This window comes from Lagenorhynchus albirostris, chromosome 2 (assembly GCF_949774975.1).
Source record: "Lagenorhynchus albirostris chromosome 2, mLagAlb1.1, whole genome shotgun sequence".
In the NCBI taxonomy this organism is placed as follows: domain Eukaryota; kingdom Metazoa; phylum Chordata; class Mammalia; order Artiodactyla; family Delphinidae; genus Lagenorhynchus; species Lagenorhynchus albirostris.
In genome coordinates, this window is record NC_083096.1 from 86,267,075 (window position 1) to 86,291,544 (window position 24,470).

A 24,470-nucleotide genomic window follows, 5' to 3' on the forward strand; every position below is an offset into this window, starting at 1 on the left:
TGTGTGTGTATAGCTCAAGAGAAAAACCTGAGGAAATTTTTTCACAAATGGAAGCTCTTCTTATACTGTCTAATTAAAATCTTCAATTTGGTACAGTTTGTTGGTAGAATAAAGCTGAATAAGCTCTTTTCATTCAAAATCCAGATCAAAGAAGTTAAGTAAAAATGATTGTTATTACTTAAATATAGTTTCTATTGCTGAAAAGATTAAATGACATAGTATGTGTTTAGACAGAGTTTGGAACAAAAGCACTAAATAAATGTTAGCTCTTATGTAAGTATTTATTTAGTAGAAAAAATGGACAAGAAAGGAACCTTCGTAAATAATATTTCAAAATACTGACATGCAAAAGACTAGTTAAGCAAAAGCAAAGGAGAAATATATAAATTCTAAAAATATCCTTTGCTAGGATTCAAACATTCTTTTAATATGTGGAAGAATATTAATGTATTTATGTAAAAAATGAAAACATGTATTAGACGATAACAAATTGAATCTATCTTTAATATAACCAATGGAAGTGTATCTCTGATTAAAGAGATACATAAATGTCTGGCTTTCTGAAACTTTCCATGCTTACCTGAGCCATATCATCTAAACAATTAAAAATGTACTTTCGAGCTTCTTTTGATTTGATCCCAGTCTCCAATTCATGTTCTTCAGGTGTCTACAAAATACAGATTTTTAAAAAATTCCATCTGTATGTTTTCACCTCTTATTCTAAATTAAAGTCAGAATACAGAGATACAAGTGTTGTCACCTTGCCAACCAGAGATCACAAACATGAAAGTAATTTACAACAAGAAAATCTTCCGGTAGAGAGATGGGACCTTGATACCTGGCCACCCTTTCAACAATGATAAAATAAATGTGCAAGCAATGATGTAGCACAGTTCCTGAAGAATGTCAGTTAAGAAGAGACATTACCATTTTTCTCTAAAAGTTACTTTCAAATGAAGCAATATTTCAAATACTAACTATTCAATAGGCTCAGAGACAGAGTCACTGGGTTAATCAAATTACTCAGACATCTATTTGTTTTAAGAAAATAAGTAAGGTCTTAATATGGGCAGTTATAAAATTGTGTTGTTTTGTCATATTTATTGAGAATTCTCTAAAAAACAGCCACTACTAAATTACTCTAGTTCTTCCTATCACTTAATGATAAGCACTACTCTCCATACCCCCTTCTTAGCTGCTGATTCAAATATATAAAATAACCTCAGCCAACTGAACTGGCATTTAATGTTTTGTTTTTTTAACTAAGGATAAGGCCATACGGGTACAATGATATAATTTCTCAAAGTATTTGCTCCTGCAAACGAAAATTCCCACTGTCCCCCCTTTTGCCCCCCTCCACCTCAAGAATTTAATAACTAAACTTTGAATTCAAATTGGAATTAAGGAGTACAGGAATGAATAGTATAGTATAGCAAAGGAGTCAGACCTTAAGCCTCCACAGTGGGTACCCCAAATTAGGATCTCTGTTGAAAAACCTGGTTGTTTTTGTTCCGGCACTGAGAAGATATTCAGCTGGCAGGCCTTGTGTTTGTGAAATGTAACGAATCTGAAATGTCAAAACCATCAAAACATTGATTTGGAGTGAAAAGGTAAATTATTAAAAACTTTTACACTAAAATATTATAAATATTAGCTCTAGTCAAAAAAAAAGAAAGGTACTGCAAAGAAATTAACTATTTGATCAATACAAATGAAATTTATCTGTAGATATACATGCTAACCCACTCACAGATAATTCCCAAATATTTATTCAGTAACTTCCTTGTTACTATACCTATTATTTACAAGGAAAACTCAGTTTTGAAAATTTTCTGTGTGACCTTTTTTTTTGGTAGATTTCTGATACAGAGTTCAAAAAACTATAAGAAATTTCTAGGACAGAACAGAATAGTTTCCAACAAACTATTTCATGCATTACCAAGGTTTTGTTTGTTTGTTCATACATTATCAAATTTAAGAGATTAGGAAAAAATTTCCATAAACCTCTTCCTTCCTTGGCTACTCTAGCTCTTGTCAATTGTCCCCACTCTAAATTGCTCATACTATAAAATTAAACAATTTAGTTTCTCTATCCCCACATCAATAAAAGGCAGGTACTATGTTCATTCATTCAATTTTTATTTTTATTTTTAGTTGCATTAGGTCTTCATTGCTGTGCATGGGCTTTCTCTAGTTGTGGAGAGCAGGGGCTACTCTTTGCTATGGTGCACGGGCTTCTCATTGCGGTGGTTTCTCTTGTTGTGGAGCACAGGCTCTAGGCGCACAAACTTCACTAGCTGTAGCACGCAGGCTCAGTAGTTGTGGCTCACGGGCTTACTTTCTCCGTGGCCTAGAGAAATGTGGGACCTTCCCGGACCAGGGATCGAACCCGTGTCCCCTGTATTGGCAGGCGATTCTTAACCACTGTGCCACCAGGGAAGTCCCCATTCAATATTTATTGAACACCTACTTTTAACTAGACCAGCAGTTCTCAAAGTGTGGTCTGGGGAACACTGAGGGGTCCCCAAGATCCTTTTAGGGAGTCTATGAAATATAAACTATTTTCATAATAATACTAAGAAGTTATTTGCCTTTTTCATTTCTTTCTCATGGGTATAGAGATTTCCAGAGGTGATGTGTGATGATGTCACTGTTCTGATGGCTAATGAGACATGTGCCTGTATATTCTTGTGTTTTAAAAGTTTCCCAGTTTTGGGACTTCCCTGGTGGCACAGTGGATAATACTCTGTGCTCCCAATGCAGGGGGCCCAGGTTTGACCCCTGGTCAGGGAACTAGATCCAACATGCATGCCACAACTCAGAGTTTGCATACCACAACTAAGGAGCCCACCTCCTGCAACTAAGGAGCCTGTGTGTCACAACTAAGAAGACCACCTGCTGCAATTAAGGAGTCCACGTGCCACAACTAAGGAGCCCACCTGCCGCAGCTAAGACCCAGTACAACCAAATAAATATTTTAAAAAATAAAAGTTTCCCAGTTTTATTGTTCACATTTCTGTTTGCTTTCACAATTCTCCCTATCCAAAAAAGCAATCTGCTTCTTTCCTGACCTACTGAAAGTAAAACAAGAGGTAATTTTTTTAACCATCCCCCCCCTCCACATAAGAATGGCTATATTTAATGACGAAATTAGAAAGAAACTTTTAAGCAAGGAAATCTTACTTCTCACCTCTCCTCCCCAAAAATTTCAGTTTTAATTTCTAATGCAATATATATTAATAGATATAAACTACATAAACAGGGCTCTTTGGGGTCCTCAACAATTTTTTAAGAGTGTAAAGCAGAGGTCAGAAAACTATGGCCTACAGGCCAAATCTGGCCGGCCGTCACAAGACAATTTTAGAAAACAGCAGGATATTACTCTGAATCTGTGAGAGGTACCTAACTGGAAGCCAAAATACAGCATTGGCAAAATAGAAAAAAAAAAAAAAATTGATGTGGATGAGAACATTTTAAATGTGAACTTCTTTTCCATACAAAAAGGGAATTTAAAATCCAGGATAAAATCTGTACAATGAAATACTCTGCAGACATTTTAAATGATAGGGTAAAAGTATATTTATCGACATTGTAAAGAAAGATATTTCATAATATACTAACTGAAAAAGCAGATTACAAATTAAATATGACCTCACTTAAAAAAATTACACTTCACTGATTCTAAGAGGCACATTTTTTCACATTAACATCTCTGAAATTAGGATATGTCTTAAAACTGATAGCCATGATAAGTCATGGTTTAATTGGAAGCATTCTTTCTTAGAGGTACAGAAAAGTAGTTCATCTCTCAATCAACAGGGTCTTAGATTTGATGAAACACAGTATATGTATTCCTCTATGTCCATAAGTTTATATATGAAACATAACTATATGTAGCACATATTCATTCTTTCAGTAAGTACTTATTAAGCCAGGCAGTGGTGATTGTTAAAATAGACATGGTTCTTGCTCTCATAGACTTTGCAGCCAAGTGAGGGAAACAGACACTGAATGCATAATTCAAACTGAATTGGCATCCTGAAGAAAATAAACAGGCTTCTATAAAAATACATAACAAAGGAACCTGACCTAGACTGGGGACTGGTGAGGAAAACATCCTTGAAGAAGTGACACGTTAGCTAATAAATGAGTAGGGACTGACTAAACGAAATGAATGGGTGGTGGAGAAGCATTCCAGACTAAGAGAACAGTATGTGTGAGGGCCTGTGCTAGAAGGAAACATTCTTAACCAGTGCTGAAATGATGCCAGTGGGGCTAGTGCAAGAAAAGCAAGAAGAAATGATATAAGATCAAATCTTGAAAGGAAGAGAGGAAGAGGAGAATAACCCAGGTAGAGGCTCAGAGGCCATATTAAGGATTTAGCCCTTAATTCTAAATCATGGGAAACCAGTAAAGAGCAGGGGAGTGGCATGATCAAATTTGTGTTCTGAAAAAAATACTCTCTGGAAAAAAGACTAGAGGGAGGCCAGAGTAGGTAAAAGGGAGGTTGTCTAGTAGCCCATGTAAGTGATGAAGACAGCCTGGACGAGGGTAATAGCAATAGGAAAAAATGAGTATAATCAAGAGGCATTAGGACATACATGGTCAGGAGATACATGCATGTCCATACATGCATGTGCACGCGTGTGCGTGCATGTCCACTCTCTCTCACACACACTCTCTCTCTCTCACACACACACACACACACAAACTGCAAAACTACATTTCCCTTCATAGAATTTATCTCAATTGTACTATATTATTATTTGTGTGATTATTTACTTAATGTCTATTTCCCACCACCAAACTATAGCCTCCATGAGGGCAAGGACAATGTTTTATTCAGCACTGTATCCCCAGTAACCAGAGTACCTATGACAGTAGTCAATAAATACATAAAGAAAATTAACAAATTAAAATATATAAATAAATACAAAATATACCAAAACGTAACAGGTTACCTTTGAGGGGTAGAACCACTAAAGGTTGAAATTTTTGTCTCTTGGCTTACTGCATCTTTTCTAATTTCTCTACAATAATGCACTTACAATATTAAAACATTAAAAATGTTTAATATTATAGAATGAAAAGAGTTAAACTGTGAAAGTAGAATGGGAACTATCATACAGATACTGCTTTTCACATAGCTTAAAATAATGCAACAACAAAGGCCCCACCTTACCTTTATGCAAACAGAAAGTATTATTGTCATTGTTTATTTGTTTGTTTGTTTGTTTTTTGGGTTTTTTTTGCGGTACGCGGGCCTCTCACTGCTGTGGCCTCTCCCGTTGCGGAGCACAGGCTCCGGACACGCAGGCTCAGTGGCCATGGCTCACGGGCCTAGCCGCTCCGCGGCATGTGGGATCTTCCCGGACCGGGGCACGAACCCATGTCCCCTGCATCGGCAGGCGGACTCTCAACCACCGTGCCACCAGGGAAGCCCTCCCTTGCTGCTTTTAATGTTTTTTCTTTGTGTTTAATTTTTGACAGTTTGATTAATATGTGTCTTGGCGTGTTTCTCCTTGGATTTATCCTGTATGGGACTCTCTGTGCTTCCTGCACCTGCTTGACTATTTCCTTTCCCATGTTAGGGTAGTTTTCAACTATAATCTATTCATATACTTTCTCAGACACTCATAGAATTAGCAAGACACTCAGCGATTCTACTTCTAGCTTTATACCCAAAGAAACGGAAAACAGGGACTTAAACCCTGGTACACCAATATTCATAGCACCATTATTCACAACAGCCAAAAGGTGGTAACACCCCAAGTGTCCATCAACAGATGAGCACATAAAAAAAGTGGCATATATACATATACATACACACATACACACACACACACACACACACACACACACACACATACATATAGACATACACACAATGAAACACTGATCAGCCATAAAAAGTAATGAAGTTCTGATACAGGCAACAGCATGGATGAAAAACATCATGCTAAGTAAAAGAAGCCCAGCACAAAAGACCACATATTGTATGTGATGAATATGCTATGCTAGCATAGGCAAATCTATACAGACAGAAAGTAGATTACTGGCTCCCAGCGTGGTGGTGGGGTGGTTAGGGAAGAATGGGTACTGACTGCTAGTAAGTACTGGGTTTCGTTTTAGAGTCATGAAAATGTTCTAAACTGATTATGGCTATGGTTCACAACCCTGTGAACATACTAAAGACCACTGAGTTGCACACTTTAAATGGCTGAATTATACGGTATGTGAATTATATCTCAATAAAGTTGTTTTTAAAAAAACTCAGCTGTAAGAACAAGGATCCTGCCACAGGAATCTTTCTGTATAAGCAAAGATGCATCAAGATAAAGTATTCCCAATCCTGCTCTACAACAGCAACACCCTATTTATTCATTATTAAGCATGGGAAAAAAACAACTTTCTCCTACAACCCATTTTCACATCTGTGCGCCAGGCAAAAATTCTCAAAACTACTATATCATTTCTTTACAAGGTAACCCCCCATTGTACCTTAGCTTCTAAATCTAATTTTATTTGGTTCCACTTCCTAGGAATATTTACAATGCAATCTGTTTACTAAGGTTGAAGAGATGCCACAAAACATTTGGCCTAGGAATGGCACTTTAGAGGCTATAATTGCTTGGAGCAAGTTTTCTTAATCGGGGGGTCCACGAATTCCCTAACTTTGTATATAAAACATTGTGAGCATATTTTTCTGAGAAGATCCATAGCTTCATCAGATTCTCAAGAGTCTAAAACCGAAAGAGGAGAATCAATGGACTGGTTCAAGTAACTGTGGTTTTGCATCATTTAATCTCCCTCACACTTCTTTGTTGTTGTTGTTAAAATAAGGAAGGTGGTTCACGTCTCACAAGGTGGATGAAAGACTGAAAAATTACAAAGCTCAATGTAACTGGTTACTTATCATATGAACAACTCATTTTTTATGTCTCACTCAGAGACAAATCCAAAGAGTCAAATTTTTGGAAGTTGGTAACTGTTACATCTACTGTAAAATGGACTGAGGAGTCAAAATGCCAGGTTGAATAGGGAAAAACACTGTTTTGCTCTTTTCTCTTTTAATGGTTTAAAATAACCATAGAACCATTTTTTTTTTAAGAACAAAAAATGAGAATTCACAATTTACTTCCATGGCAAAACTTTTTTCCTTAGGACCAGTTTCTTAGGAAGTTGTAGCATATCTTCTAAAGCTTGTCTGTTTTGAAACATAGATAATTTGTTACAATACTTTTCAACTCATAAGATTTCCCTCCTAAATCCTATGTTACAGAGACCTAATACACATCACAACTTCTAGGGTCCAATGTGTTTCAGTATGCAGATAGTAATTACTTCAGTGTGTGTCATGTATAAAAAGGAATAAATAGCACTAAATGAGCCAAAGTTTGCTCTTAAAATTCCAACTTCACATCCTTACTCTACTTTCATATCCTAATTCACAAGACATATTGGCTGACAAGTCTCTAATAAATCATTACAGACCTGGAAAAGTAGCAACCTAAAGTAATATAAAATAAAATCCTTTTTAAAGTTTAGAATTGCAAATACAACTTCAGACTATGAAGCAGGTAGAGAAAATTCTATTCTTTAAAAAATTATTTTTAATTGGACTATTCTTTCCCTACAATCTAAATAAATACTTCACTAGTACTTCTATTCCTCTAGAACCTTTCATCAGTAACTACTTGCTTTCTATTGCCATCCAAATAAACACTCTTACCTGATCATATTCTGAAGCACCAGGATAAAGAGGCCACCCCAGGAACAGCTCAGCTATCACACAGCCCAATGACCACATATCAATAGCTTCACAAAACGGTAATCCAAGAATAATTTCAGGGGCTCTAGCAAAAATAAAAATAGCAAATTAAAAAAATTACACATTATTTTGGGGAACTATGTTGATTAAGTCTTGTTTTAGTATCAGGTAAAGGTACATTGATTTAATGAAAATGAAAACAATCTTTGGTATAAAATCCATAATTCGAAACTCTTGGCCCCAGATGTGTTTTGAAATTCAGAGCTTTTTGAATTTCAGAAAGGTACTACCCATGCATAAACTACATACTTTATAATAATCCCAATGGAGTTTAGGGAAGCATCCCATAATCAAACACATTAATACTTCTGCAACAAAACATATGAGCAATCACACTAAGCCAGACAAATACTTTAAACAGCCTTACATTGATTCAAGCCAGGTCTTGCCAATAAATAAGTTTATACCAAACTTAGAAAAAGATTTTTAGCTTTGAAAGCTTTCTGAATTTAGAAATTACAGATAAGGGATTATGGACTTATTCTTTTTATTCTTAGAAACTTTTTAATTACAGAAAAATCAATTAAATGGCCTGATCAATAAATACCCCTTTATGACAGAAATGCCTTCTGTAGAGACACAGTGGTTCAAATCCTAATTCCATTATTTAACAGCTGTAGGCAATTAATCTTTCTGAGCCTCAGGTTCTTTTTTTTTTTTAACAACTTTATTGGAGTATAATTGCTTTACAATGGTGTGCTAGTTTCTGCTGTATAACAAAGTGAATCAGCTATACATATACATATATCCCCAAATCTCCTCCCTCTTGCATCTCCCTCCCGCCCTCCCTATCCCACCCCTCTAGGTGGTCACAAAGCACTGAGCTGATCTCCCTGTGCTATGCGGCTGATTCCCACTATGAGCCTCAGGTTCCTCATTCATAAAATGGAAATGAGTACCTCTTACTACATAAGGTTGTGGTAAGGTTAAAATAAATGAGTAAAAAATAATGATGATAATGATGTCATTCAAATATTAAAGCTCTTGACCAGCGCCTGGCACATGGCGTGTTATGTGTTAGATAAAACAATGACTATTATTATTACACCATCATTCTTTTAAAACTCTGAACTCTCTGTGTGCCTTCAGAAGTATTCATTTCCACTAACGCTCCATGTGAGAAACCCAACCCTACGAAACCTTAAAGAGAAAACTATGGTAATACCATAAACAAAGAGCTCTCTCTATATGAATATATCCAAGGCAAAATTATTATCCCCTCTATGTTATACTTATAAAGGAGGAAACAGAGGCAAATAGATTAAGTAATTTGCCCAAAATCACACAGTTAATAAGTGGCAGAGCTAGAATTTGAATCCTGGTAGCCTAGCTCTGAAGTTGAGTACATTATACTGTCTCTAAATAAGTAAAAGTTAAATACATACCTATCTATTTGGCATGGTGGTATACATGGTATTTTTCAAATTGTAACTAAAATTAAGAGATAAATGGATTCAAAAGGGGGATGATAATAATAGGTTATATTAATAATAGATGACATTTATATAGTACTTAGTATGTGCCATGCACTAAGTTCTTTAAAATGTGGGGTTCACTTAATTCTTACAACAATCCTATGAAAGTATATCTTATCACTGTTAAGTCATCAATTATAAGGTACACATTTTTCACATTTTAACATCTCTGAAATTAAGAAGATTCCTGCAAATGATGATATATTTTAGTTTAATGGCAGTGCCTTTACTTTCTTATTGGTACATAAATAATATTATATTTCATCTTACAATCAATGGCACCTTAGATTCTATGTAAGAAAGTATTATTTCCATTTTACAGATGTAGAAACTGGGCACTGGCAGGTTAAGTAACTTGCCCAAGGCTGGAGCCCAGGCAGTCTGGATCCAAGGTCTGAGCTCTGAAACACTTTATCATCTCCAAATAATTTCCTTTCCTTCTTACAAGTCACAGAATTTGAATCTGTAAGGACACTCCAGATCCAGATCCCTCATTAATCAGGAGCTAAATGGAAAAGCAGATCTCTCCATTAGGAACCATTGGCCATGGCTCCTCATGAAGTGCCTAGGTTTCCCAAATTTTATTCTTAAGTAGTATGTGCTTATTGTTGTGTTGTGTGTATGGGGGAGGGGGGGCAGACAAAGACTGAGTGGGGAGGGTATAAAGATATTTCCCTAAATAAGAATATCCTTCCAGAGTAATTTTCTAAGTAGCCCCTAGAAAATGGTAAATTAGAGGACTCCAAAGAGTCTAAAAACTTTCCTGATCCTTGCACAGAAACAGCAGAAGATCCAGGCCTGCTGGGACTTACACTATTTGACAGCTAAGGGTGGAACCACTAATACCATCAGTTTTGGGGCTATTTGATGTGAACTGTGGTTCTGTCAGCCAAAGAAAACAAAAAAGTGATATTCCTATTGCAGGTGGCTAGAGCCCCATATTACTGATGGAATTTCAGAGTTCAATTAAATACAACCACTGTGGCATGTTTGATAGCATTAATAAACTAGAGGGTAAGAGTACCCAGAAACATAAAAGCCTTTCTAAAATTGAAAAGGAACACAATTTTTACTTTCACTGAGCAGACTCATTAATTTCTAAGTTGATGACAGTGCCAAAAATAGCTGGCAGGGAGAATGCAAATGGCTTTGTGCCAAAATAAAAACTGGGCTTAGAACATTCCTAAACATCAACTGAAGAGCAGCAGATTGATTTTGCCATTCCTACTATACCAGGAAGACATTTTAAAATCCAAAAGGCAGGTCACAGGGAGGGGCCAGGCCACCCAATAACTTACTTCTTTAAAAAGGTAGCCATAAGATGTGATAACTGTTAGGCTTCTAAGGCTTAAAGTTTAAGGGAAATTAAGAAAAACACTAATTCCATCTCCCAAGCCCACTAAACAAAAAAACCCTGAAGACTGACTGGAATCAGTTTTTCCATTTGGTCTTGCTCTGCTTCTGGAGTAACAAAAGCAGCTAAGTATTTCAAGTAAAAGCTCACCCAAAACAGTTAACTCTACCACATCTACCATGCAAAAAGGTAAGTATCAAAAGAAAAACAAGGAAAGCAGTAAAAATAAAGTAAAATAAAATAAAGCTGCTCAGTCTATTGAGGACTTTTCACTTTCATCAGAGCCTAAAAATGTTAGACTTATGTAAACTCCAGGAAGCAAAAAGACTTAAGTTATCTTCTTTTACTGAACATCATTTAGAGCAGGTTCACCTCTAAAGACTGAATGTTTTAACCTCTGAATTCAAATCAAGATTCTTGATAATATTTTCATTACTATATCATCTTTCCCCTTGGCCTCCAATATTTCTCAATCCCTCAATATAAACTATACACTGAAATTCTTGTTCTACTTCATCTATATAATATGTTAATTATTCTTCTAGGTCCCTTTCCAGCTCTGACATCCTAACAACTGGGCAGTAAAAAAGATTACCTATTAAAGCACAGGAAAAAGGAAAACAAAACTAGCAGTCTTCCCTTTAGTAGGAAAATGGCATTAATTGTACTTTGGACATGGTGACTCTCCTCTTTGAAGATACATCCCATCCTTTGAGAACAAATACTAAACAGGCTCTCACTGCTATAACCAGGAGGTAGAAATAGCAATCCTTGCATTTTGATTTCCCAACTTCAAACTCCTTTAAATTGAAAACTTCCACCTAAGTCATAAAGCTCTATTTCACTGGAACCCAGAGCAAGCTAAGGTTGGAATCACTTAACAGCACAAATCATTCTCTGCTCATCTTCATGAACACTCTTGTTTCTTCCCACCCATCTCAGAGGCATCAAACCAAATAAGAGATGTTACATAAAGTCTAACTTCCTACATCTGTGGCTTAGGTGTTAACTGTGGTTTCAGTGTCAGATGAAACTGGATTGTTTGTTTGTCTAGGATAAACTGAAAATATGTTTTCCTTATCTAGATCTTGTCCTTCCGTACATAACAAAGTGACCTCAGCTTTAAGGCCAGCTAGCCTGTTCAGAATGGAAAAGCATTGAGCTTGTAAGCATGACAAACCTTTGTGCCTAAAACTCAAGCCCCAAAGACAGCAACTTTTCTTGGAATTAGTCTACATTTACATTTACAGTGGGCTAGGAAATAAAGTACTTTATTTTAACTGCTTGAATCATTTAGCTGTGCCCATGGCCAACAGAGACAGCATGGTGGCAAAAATTTACGTCAACTGATAGTACTTTGGCATGTTATCAGCAAGATGAAGCAATGTAAACAATGCAATGTAAAAAGGAGGGTAAGAGGAAGGCTGGCTCTGGAGCCAGAATGCTTCAATGGTCAAAAGGATTTCAGAGAGGTTTTCTGAAAGACAAGAGGGTAAGGATTTAATGGACTCTAATAAAGCAACAATGCAACATGCACAGGACCACTGTGGATAAAATTTATATAAAGAAGGAATGCCTGAGCTGCTATTCCACTTGCCTTAGGCTCATCAAGTATTACTGTGATAGAGCTTTAGAAAACTATAAAAAGAATAGATAAAAACAGATTAGGGTGGATTGGAAGACAATGTTGTTAAGACGTCAATACTGCGCAAAGTGATTTGCAGACTCAGTGAAATCGCTATAAACACCAATGATGTTTTTTTCAGAAATAGAAAAGTCCATCCTAAAACTCATATAGAATTTCAGGAGACTCCAAAACAGCCAAAACAATCTTGAAAGAAAATAAAACTAGAGGTCTCACACTTCCTGATTTCAAAACTTATTACAAAGCTACAGTAATCAAAAAAGCATGGTACTGGCATAAAGACAGACATTTAGAACAATGGAACAGAAGGGAGACCCCAGAAATGAACCCTCATATATATGGCCAAAGGATTCTGACAAGAGTGTCAAGACCATTCAATGGAGAAAGGACAGTCTTTTCAGCAAATGGTGCTGGGAAAACTGAATATCCACATGCAAAAGAATGAAATTGGACCCATACTTTATACCATACAAAAATTAATTCAAAATGGGTCAAAAATCTAAATATAAGAGCTAAAGCTATTTGAAGAAAACATGGGGAAAAGCTTCATGACATTTGTTTGACAACGATTTCTTTTTTTTTTTTTTTTTTGCAGTATGCGGGCCTCTCACTGTTGTGGCCTCTCCCGTTGCGGAGCACAGGCTCCAGGCGCGCAGGCTCAGCGGCCATGGCTCACGGGCCCAGCTGCTCTGCGGCATGTGGGATCTTCCCAGACCAGGGCACGAACCCATGTCCCCTGCATCGGCAGGCGGACTCTCAACCACTGCGCCACCAGGGGAGCCCTGACAACGATTTCTTGAATATACCAAAAGTATAAGCAACAACAAAAAAGACAAATAGGACTTCATCAAAATTTAAAACTTTTGTGCTAACAACACTATCAATATAGTGAAAAGGCAACCCCATGGAATGGGAGAAAATATCTGCAAATCATATATCTGACCAGGGATTAATACTCAGAATATATAAAGAACTCCTACAACTCAGCAACAACAAAAAACAATCCAATTCAAAGATGGACAAAGGACTTAAGACATTTCCCCAGAGAAGACATACAGATGGCCAATAAGCACATGAAATGATGCTTACCATCACTAAACATTAGGGAAATGCAAATCAAAACTATATGAGAGGGCTTCCCTGGTGGCGCAGTGGTTGAGAGTCCGCCTGCCGATGCAGGGGACGCGGGTTCGTGCCCCGGTCCGGGAAGATCCCACATGCCGTGGAGCGGCTGGGCCCGTGAGCCATGGCCGCTGAGCCTGCGCGTCCGGAGCCTGTGCTCCGCAACGGGAGAGGCCACAACAGTGAGAGGCCCGCGTAACGCAAAAAAAAAAAAAAAAAAAAAAAAAAAAACTATATGAGATATCATTTCACATACATAAGGATGGCTATTATCCAAAAAAAAAAAACAAAAAAAAAAAAGAGAGAGAGAAAGAAAATAACAAGTGCTGGTGGATTGGTGAGGATATGGAGAAATTGGAATCCTCATGCATTGCTGGTGGGAATATAAGATCATGCAATGGCTGAGAAAAAAGTTTGGTGGTTCCTCAAAAAGTTAAAGAATTACCATATGACCCAGCAACTCTACTTCTAGTTTTATACCCAAAAGAATTGAAAACAGGGACTCAAACACTTGAATGCCAATGTTCATATTACATCATTATTCACAATAGCCAAAAATGTGGAAACAACCCAAGTGTCCATCAACAGATGAATAGATAAATAAAATGTGGTATATACATGCAATAGAATATTATTCAGTCCTGAAAAGGAATGAAATTCTGAAACATGCTACAGAATTTCAGAGATTAACCTTGAAAACATTATGCTAAGTGAAGTAAGTCAGACCCAAAAGGAGAAATATTGTATGATTCCACTTATATGCAATATCTAGAATAGGCAATTTCATAGAGACAGAAAGTCAAATAGAGGTAACAGGGGTGGGGGTAGGAGGGTGGAGTAGTTACTGCTTAATGGTTACAGAGTTTCTGTTTTGGGTGATAAAAAACATTTGGAAATAGTGGTGAAGGCTATACAACACTATGAAGATACTTCACAACACTGAATGGTACATGTTAATGGTAAACTTCATGTTAGGTAGGTTTTATCACAATTAGAAAAACAAAAATATGTAGATGGCATATTTTCTGAGTCCCTATACAGGTTAAAATGTCCTTACATTATTTTCACACATAATATAAAATTCTTAGTTCAGAATTTCTATTTCCTCAAAATTTATTATAGGCATTTGGCATGTTGGACATATCTCTTGATAAAACTTATTTTGTGGGTTATCTTTTTTTATTGTTTCACCTCGTGATTGGGTGAGTGTACAATCTGTGTTTAATGCATGACCATTAAAATAAATATCAGATTCTTTAAAATTAATAACTAGACAGATAAATGACGTACTGAGAAATAAAAGCTCATTTAAAGACTTTCCCGTCTTCTCTCTTTCAGTAATGCTCCTTGATTACAGTACAGACAAAATTCTACATACCAGCATTTAAGTTCTGTCCCAATAATTATTATATATTGAAAAGGTAGCTTTATTAGAAGTATCAATATGGAAATATAAATCACTAAAGTATAAGGTGTTTGGGTCAAGGCCATTTTAGGATAACCAAATAAGTTCATATGCAAATAAGTTCAAAGGACTATGGAACCAAATAAGTTCATATGCAAATAAGTTCAAAGGACTATGGAGAATATTAAAACGAGAAGAGACCTTAGCAATCATCTAATCCAATTCTATTATGCAAGAAAGAAAATGTAACATAATAAAACGTTGCTAGAGTTAAACTTGGAATTATTCCCAAGGCATCTTACCTGCCAAGAGAGGAACCTGGGAAAAATAGCAGCATATGCCCAAATTCATCACATATAAGTAAACATCTTATATATTTAAAGGTACTTTAAAATGGGAAAATTAGGTATAACGGTAGTAAAGAAGGAACCAGATGCTACTATAATTCAACTAGGAACAACCTTCAGAATCAGACTGAATTAATTTTTCTAGAGTTAAAATTTCAGAAATAAAATAATGTTACATATAGGAATGCCACACACATGGAATATTAAATACTAAATATATTTAGGATAATACTAAAGTATATTATCCTATTCTGTGTTGAAATCTGTAAATAAATTCATTGTTATACGTAGCCCTTTGTAATATATGTTAAATATAAAGACAGATCTCTAGTTGAAGACATGCTCTTTAGCATTTGCCACTTGCCTGTAGTAACGTGACTGTAAGTAGGTTGAGCACACAGCTTTGGAAACGTGACTAGCAGAACCAAAGTCAATGACCTTCACTCGGTAGGGTTGGCGCACTGGATCGACCAGCATTATGTTTTCAGGCTTAAGGTCAGCGTGAATTAGACCAAGGCTCTTGAGCTTCATCAGGGCTGTGGCCACCTGCTGCAAGATTGGTCTGATGTACTTGAGTGGCAGTGGGCTAAACTTGTTCTGCTTTAGAAAATCATATAAGTTCTGCTCCAGCATCTCAAACACAAGGCAGGTATGATTCTTATGCTGAAAGCACTCATAAGAACGGACAAAATTATACTCATCGGCATTTTCACTGCTTAGGCGGGAAAGGATGCTCACTTCAATCTGTCCTTGTCTGGCATAGGAGGGGTGGTTCTTCAAGATTTTAATAGCCACAATTTCCTTGGTGCTCCGCTTCCAGCACTTAGCCACCTGTCCAAATGTTCCCCGGCCTAAGAACTCCAAGACTTCATAGCTGTTTGTCATAGAGCAAAGGATCTCATGCTGGACCAGCTGGTAATCCCCTTCTCCACTGGAACTGCTACTCTTTGTGGTCACAGTGGTGGTCGTGGCAGCGGCACCCACCACAGTCCTGTTTTGCAGCATGAGAGGGGGATGTTCTTCTATGATTTGCACGCTACCGTTGCTGTCAACTTCCTCACTTTTTCTTTTCAATCCACATTTTTGATATGGCTCAAGCAAAGAAACGTTGCTTCTGTGAGTCAGGGTCTGGCTGCTTTGGAAGGTTGATGTAGCAGCACTGGCAGAGCTATCAGCAGCTGTTACAACAATATGCTCCACTGCAGGAGCTGGGAGGAGGAGGCCCTGGTCGTAAGCAGGGATGTTGAAATTCGCTACCTGGTGAGAAGAGTTGGCTTGCCCTTGCGTGGCTGGGAGGGTTTTGCTGTGGGTATAGTATTTGTCGTTGCTGCTCTGTCCAGAAACATCCCAACCAGAAGGCTCTATTTTCAGTTTCTTTGCACTGCAGAAGGCACTCGACGACACTGATGGGGGGGAAAACACCTGCAGCTGTGATGCCATACCTACACCAAGAAAGAGGAAGAATTAGGCCCTCAATTTTATACAACCCCTCAATTAGTATATCAGAAAACTTTCAGTTTAGAAAAAAACAAGTAAACGTATATCTGGCTGAGGTTTTATTTTATACATTTTCCAAAACATGTTTCCTATTATAGAAGGATAAACTTTTTGGTCTAATTACACATCCTGAATCACTTTTTTGAGACTCAGCAATAATAGGACATACTGTTAAAAGAGTATGAACATCTAAGATGGTTTATAAGATAAAAACAACAATAGCTTAGATGATTGATCACTTAGTATGTGTCAAGTGGTAGTCTAAGCACTTCATACACATAACTCATTTAATTCTCACCACAACCTTTTGAAAAACATACTATCATTATTTCCATTCTATAGATGAGGAAACTAAGACACAGACTGGTTAAAAGAATTTGCCCAAAATAACACAGTTCTTAAGTGGCAGCACTAGAATTCAAACCCAAGCTCTTTGGCCCCAGAGTTCATTCCACAGCTGTCTTCATTCCTGCCCTGATTAGCTCTTAAATCAATTATTTAAAAGTAGACATAGATGACATGCTTATAAAATTCATAGATGAACAAATTTGGGCAGGATACTCAATATTGCTAAGTAACAGGTCCAAAAAGATCACAAAGAGCAGAAGCCATAAGGTAAATCTAGCTGATGACATTTAACACAAATATTGACTTCCTACTTAGGTCCAAAATCTGGCTAGCACAAAGCACAAGGATAAGAGATACAAGGTTTCACAGGATCATATATGAAAAACACTTTGTTAGCAAGAGAAACATTATGTAATAATGTTCCCCTCCCCTCAAAGGCTAATTCAATCTTAAACTATATTCACAGAAAAAGTAGTGTCCAGAATGTAGCAAAGTGAAGGCAACCCACTCTGCTCAGATCACAAATAAAACAGTGTCTAGCTCTGCCCACTATGTTGTAAAAGGACCATTGATAAACTGACCAGAAGAAAGTAATCAGGATGAGGCAAAGCCCAGACGGGATCTTCTGAAGAACCTAGGGAAGTCATCCTTAGAAAAATATGGGGAAAAGTAATAAGAACTGCCCACCTTTCTGTCCCTGAATGTCCCACAGACACCTCAAGCTCAATAAGCCCAAAGACTAATCCCAAAGCTAATATTTTCAGAATAAAGTCCAAACATTTGACCTAGCATACAAGCCATTTCATATTTATCTTCTTCCTTCTGAATCACATAACCCTCAGGTGCCTCAGGCCTCCACACTAATCCCTCTTCTCTTGCTCCACATGTTCCCTCTTTTCACTACTTCCCAGCATTAGTCATCTGCGAAAAAGTAACAAATTTCCCTCTCTAACCCAGACTTCTCTCTTGAACTCCAAATCCTTATTTTCAAATAACCACTCCACACTTCAACTTGGATATCTCAGAGACATCTCAAATTCAAGATGTCCAGAATTAAACTTCTGAGCCTCCACCCCACGCCCAGTTTTTTACCTCAATTATGAGACACCATCATGCATCTAACACCTCAAGCTAAAAAATCAGGGAGGCAATGAGTCTCAGTTTCCTCATCTATAAAATGGTGAATTAAATGATTTAATACACATGACATGCTTAGTGCCAAAAACTCACTTAATATTATTATCCTGACTCATTCCCCTCCCTTGTTTCCCTCTCTTAATCCCTATATCTAACCTATAACAAATCTTATCTACTTCCTAAGCATATTTCAAATCAGCCATTTTTTCTCTACCCTTATTGGAACCTTTCTAGTTCAAACTGCCAGGAGCCTCCAAACTCATCCTGAATGCACTCAGGGGACCTTTGCTTTTAAACTATGTATTATATATTGGAGGACTGCTCTTTGTTAACCATCTCCCTCCTTCTGCCTCCAGGGTCTTTCATTGCTTTAGGGATAAAATCCAAAATCCTCAACTTGCCTTAATAAGCTCCCCACAAATCTAGTTGCTGTCTTCCAAAATCTCCCCACCTCGATTCTTCCACCACTCCAGTCATACTGCCCCTTCTTTCAGTTCTTGGGAGGCCCTCTATGTTGGAGACTCTCTGCTAGGAAAACTGTTTCTTCTCTCCCTCCCTCCCTCCCTCCCTCCCTCCCTCCCTCCCTCCCTCCCTCCCTCCCTCTCTCTCTCTCTCTCTCTCTCTCTCTCTCTCTCTCTCTCCCCCACACACACACACACACACACACACACTCCCCACAATCATCACCACCACTGCATTCCCACAACACCCTGTACCTATCTTATAACATTATTTATTTAATGTTACATCCCCGGATACTGTAAAAGTTCCATGAGAGCAGGTACCATATCTGTCTTGTTCTTTTGCTTTTATCACCAGAACCTACCACAGACTCTGACAATATACAGACACTCAGTATTTGCTGGGTGATTTGACCACTGCCTACCAACTTCATTTCTACTCCCTACTACTCATGTTAAACTGCAGGATTCTCAAATGCTTCTTTTGTTTTGGTTTTTTGACGTCCCTCTTTTATCTGTGCAGTCCTTGAGATATGGGGGAAGCCTCCACTCTAGTACACACAGTGTAATTTTATTAGTCATAAGAGAATAAACACACACAACTAGAAAGGAAGGAACCATGACAAGGGATGTTACAGAACATAAAAAAACAAAGTGTACATTTCTTTGTGCTTGAATGCAACTAAAAACCATCTGCACTGGACCAGATAGCTAGAAGAAAGAACAAACCCTCAACCTTCAATTTCTAAAATGCTGTCTGGATTTACTTTAAACAAGAGTTTCTATAATTTATATGAACCTTGAAGAGAAAAAAAGTATAAATTAAAAGAATGTTATTGCGGGACTTCCCTGGTGGTGCAGTGGATAAGACTAAGCGCTCCCAATGCAGGGGGCCCAGGTTCGATCCCTGGTCAGGGAACTAGATCCTACATGCATGCCACAACTAAGAGTTCACATGCCACAAGTAAGGAGCCCACGTGTCGCAACTAAGGAGCTCTGGAGCCACAACTAAGACCTGGAGCAACCAAAATAAATAAATATTTTTAAAAAATGTTATTGCAATTTAACTCCTAGGTTACAGATTTACAAATCATCTTATTCTACCTATATCACTGACATAATACCAAACTATAGTAAGAGAAAAACTGAAATCAAGTAGTGCCTTTACAAAATTTACCTATTAATATATGCAAAAATATTTCTTGTCATAATATCAAACCAATTTCTGAACAACGAAAAGGAAGCAAATTTTTGAAATTTGTTTTCCATCGTATATTTGTTGAGTTACTACTTTTAACAATCTATCAAAATACATAAGCACAACCTTCATGTACCTAAAAGTATTTAGTAAAAAATTTGAATACTATACAAAATTTGCAGTTTGTAGCTATGTATAGGAATATGGGGGCTTATACTGAAAAGAGTTCATGAAATGTAGCTCCAAGTTTTTAAAAGTATGATGATCATAACTGGACACTTTTCAAAAGTATTCTGTTTACCAGAGGAATGTTAATGACAACCTTTCACCCAGTGAACAAAATAACAGATACTGATGGCTTCAAATTCACACTGAGTACTGCAAAAAGCACAAGTTCTAGGAAACTGCTCCAAAAGTTTAAGTATATAAATAAATATAATAATTCTTACTCAGTAAGACAAACTTAAGTCCACCCATAGGGAAATAACAACCCAGAATTTCACTGGCCTTCCCCCCAGCAAGGGTGTATGGTACTGAAGTCAATGTCATGCCACCAGGACTCTTACAGTGTGGCTGAGACTCAGCCTGACCTCAACAAGCACTAGGTGAGAAGAAAATACAGAATCAAAATTGCCTAGAAAAATCTATACTCTTATTTATGTAACACTCTGAAATTCCGCTAAAAACAGCCATTTCTAAACACGAAATAAAGATACTATGTCCCCCCCAAAATTTTTTTTTCTTTTTTTTTTTTTTTGCAGGGGGTGGGGTGGGGGGGTGAGAGACAGTTTTCTCCCTAGGCTGAGACTTCCCAACAAAACCATGGAATAGAATTAACATCTGTGGGAAATTTACAATGTATCACACTCAGTTAAGCACATTACACTATTTTCAATTCACATGAGAACAGCTCCCAATAAATTAAAAGCTAACTTCCTGAAAATGTTTCCCCTCTTGACTCTAGCAATAAACTAGTCTTTTCATTTCAAACCTGACTTTCCAAGGATTTAACCGTCTAAATATAATAACAAACTTTCCCACTGCATTAATCCCAAACTAGAACAAAAGGCAAAAGGCTACTGGTACTTGTACGTATTGCTAAAAAGAGAATTGAGTCTTGCTAGACTCCAAGGCTTTCAAAAACAGTCAAATTAACAGCTTCTCCACTCCCTGCCATGGGCACATCTATTTAACAACATTTACTGGGTGCCCCATCCTCTGGGCACTACAGTTAGATAATCTTACCATAAAGAATTCAAATATTATAACTATGAATGAAATAGCTGAGTATGACAATGGAGGTAATCATTTATCAGTGTTTTGCCCTTAGTCTTGACTAACTTCCATCTTTTCCTGGACATACCAATAATAAATTCCTAATGCTTTTGCTTGGAGTCATCTTTGACTTTTTGATACAATTTAACAATTGATGATCTAAATAACCTACCATCAGTACTGCATATTGATTTCTTCCTCTAGCACTTGTCCTCAGCTGACATGTACACAGATGTACGTATTCTCCAGCACACTGATATATAAAGAGTATTCATATCATTAAAGTGGGTAAATAAGAATACACATTCTGGAAAAAGATAAGATTGGGAAGAAAACTCTCACTGGAACACCAAATATCTCCCACCTACTGCACAATCCTGCACTACTTAGTTCAACAGCCTAACTTTCCCCAAATGGTACTCTCTAGCCCTTCTCAATTCATTCTTCACCTTACAATTGAAGGTTTTTTTTAAGGTCCCTTCTCAATTCATTCTTCACCTTACAACTGAAGCTTTTAAAAATGCATTATCTATCCCTCATTTAAAACTTTAGGATAGGGACTTCCCTGGTGGCCCAGTGGTTAAGAATCCGCCTGCCAATGCAGGGGACACGGGTTCGAGCCCTGGTCCAGAAAGATCCCACATTCCACAGAGCAACTAAGCCCCTGCACCACAACTACTGAGCCTGCGCTCTAGAGCCCACGAGCCACAACTACTGAGCACACACGCCCCAACTACTGAAGCCCGCACACCTAGAGCCTGTGCTGCACAACAAGAAGCCACCGTGATGAGAAGCCTGTGCACCACAACAAAGAGTAGCCCTCGCTCGCAGCAACTAGAGAAAGCCCGCGTGCAGCAACGAAGAAGCGACGCAGCCAAAAATAAATAAATAAATAAATAAAATAACAAAATAAAATAAAAACTTTAAGATAAAGTCCAAAATCTCTAATTTGGATTGTCAAGCTTTATAAGATCTGGACCCTGATTATTTTTGTAGCCTTGTTTCACTGACTCTTTCCCCCAGGCACTCTCTTTTCTAGTAATTCGAAATGTTTCTCCTGCCCCAGTTCCTTCATACATAACATTCTCTCTCTGAACTTCATTTTACCCTGTCTTCTCTTCTTTTAACTACTACTTATCCTTTTAGCCTTTACTTAAAGCTCACTTTTTCAATGTGGCATAGGCTGTTGGTCTGGACCACAATCTACTTTCTCCTTCATCCCAGGCACAAGGCTAGACAACATTTTACCAGTCCCTTCCTCCAATAAAAAGTGACGTATGAGCCTTTAGTGTTCCACTCCCTTTCCACCAGGAGGAACCCATGGAGATCCAGTTTCTGCCCTGAGACAACACTCAAGGGTTGGCAGAGCAGCAAGATGGAAAGAACATGGGTACCTGAATGATCATGTAGAGCAGAGTAACCTGCCCAGCAGGAATGCTCACTTCAACCTGGAACATTTACTTTAGGCTGTTACATGAGAGAAAAACAACTTTCCTTCAGCAAGACTGTTTAGCCAGCCCTACGCTGACAAATACATTCAGGAAAGCCTTCTCCAGACCACTAGGTTAGATTTCCTGATAAAGGCTCCCACAGGATCCTCTACTACAGAAGTAGTAGCACTTACCACACTTGTACTTATTTCATTTATTCATTGAACAAACATATTTTGAGCATCTAGTATGTCTGCTGGCACTGTTCTAGATCCCAGGGATAACAGTGGTTCCAGATGGACAAGATCCCTTATCTCCTGGAGTTTACTTTCTACTGGGGAGATAAACACCTCTTCTCCAAGAAAATGGCAGCTAGTGATAAATGTTATGATGAAAACAAACACAATGACATGATAGAGATGGTGGGAGGGGGAGAGATACTCTTTGGTGGTCAGGGAAGGCACTGTAGGATGGTGGCACTTAAAGCTGAGACCTAATTGACAAGAAGAAGCCATCCCAGTGAGAGAACAGTTAGTGCCAAGATACATTCTTGGTCTATCTGAAGAAGAGACCAGAATGGATGGAACGGAACAAGGGAAAAAATAGTAGAAGCAGAACACAAAAAGGCAGACAAGGGCCAGAATACATACTGACTTGCGGTCGCTCTGGATTTTTATTCTAAGTATGACTATTTGTAGTCATACTTAGAATAAATAAATAAATACTTATTTAAAAGTTGACTTCTCTTCTAAACTGCAAGTTCCATGATGGCAATTCCCAACAGCAGAATAGGTATCTTCTTCTTTTGTATCATCGGCATCAATCACAATGGCTGGCACACTGCGTGTGTCAAATGTTTGCTAGAATGAATGACTATAAAGAGATCACATTACTGCTCCATATATAAATGTAAGGGGATCTCAGAAGTCATTCTGGCTAAATTAGAGAAATACTCACATGAGATAGAAATTATAGTCTGTTGTCTACAAGAGAATACTTATTCTAAGTATAGTGATACAGAAGGAAAAAATAAGCTTGAAACCCTGAGGACGGCATTTGAATCAAAGTTCCCCACCCCCTTTCCTGTAGAACTTCCTTCACAGGGAACCATGTGAAAGAGCCAGTTCCTCAACTAGTATGCAAAAATAGGGTGTGGAATAGGTGGTGGTAGCTGACAAAGAAGGAACTCTACAATTCTATGTAATTTACAGCCATTTAAACCAATTCTGTAATATTTTGGTAAACTGGCTGAGTGGCGTTTTCCTTCTAGGCAGGATATTTTTTTCCTAAATTTCAATTGCTCTCTTAGATTTATTTGGAATGAAGAATCTATAGCAACAGAACAAAAGAAAAGTGTTTTTTGTATTTGGTAAAATGGCACTATCTTAGTATGTGCACAGGACAGTCTATAAAGTCTATAAAGTTTAGAATAAAGAAAACTATACCTCGGAGTTTCAATCATAAGAAAAATGACAAATTAACAAAAATGACAAATTAGCAAATCAATATGAAACATAAACACTAAGATAGAACCCTGTTTGGATCAGCCAGAAAAGGCCTAAGGAAAACAGGACTCAACTAAGGTAACGACAGTTTGGCAGATGGAAGGTAGAAGGTCTTAGATGAATGAGATAACTTTTGCCAGTATGCCAGGGGATATGGAAAAATGAAAAACCATTTAGAGTAATGCATTTGATTGGAGCAGAAGACACTGGCAAAAAAAGTACAGGGATTCTAACGGCTAAAATGGACCTTAAAAGACTTTCTAAAACCCTGTAATTCCAAGATGAGAAAAAGTAGACCCAAGAAAGCCAAACAAGTTTTACACAGAGCTAATGAGTAGTAATGCTGGCAAAGAATTCAGGTTTTCTGATTCTTTTTCATTAAGTATGGTGGGAAAGCACTGTACAAGGCGCTCTTAAAGAATCCAAAAGAAATACACCTA

The 24,470-nt window shown here is 37.6% G+C and overlaps 1 protein-coding gene across 4 annotated transcripts in view; it reads right to left on the bottom strand.

Annotated features, from left to right (window-relative positions):
* The window catches only part of HIPK1 (homeodomain interacting protein kinase 1), a 47,354-nt gene that overhangs the window by 20,472 nt on the left and 2,412 nt on the right, over positions 1-24,470 (bottom strand). For 2 of the 4 annotated variants that reach the window (XM_060139283.1, XM_060139282.1), the window contains exons 2-5: positions 15,544-16,621; positions 7,733-7,856; positions 1,448-1,567; positions 581-667 (exon numbers count right to left, since the gene is read on the bottom strand). In XM_060139283.1, the coding sequence (XP_059995266.1) occupies positions 581-667; positions 1,448-1,567; positions 7,733-7,856; positions 15,544-16,619 (1,407 nt within the window). In that variant the 5' untranslated portion in view covers positions 16,620-16,621. The remainder of the gene's footprint in view (positions 1-580; positions 668-1,447; positions 1,568-7,732; positions 7,857-15,543; positions 16,622-24,470) is intronic. The other 2 variants (XM_060139284.1, XM_060139286.1) reach the window with 2 other exon arrangements.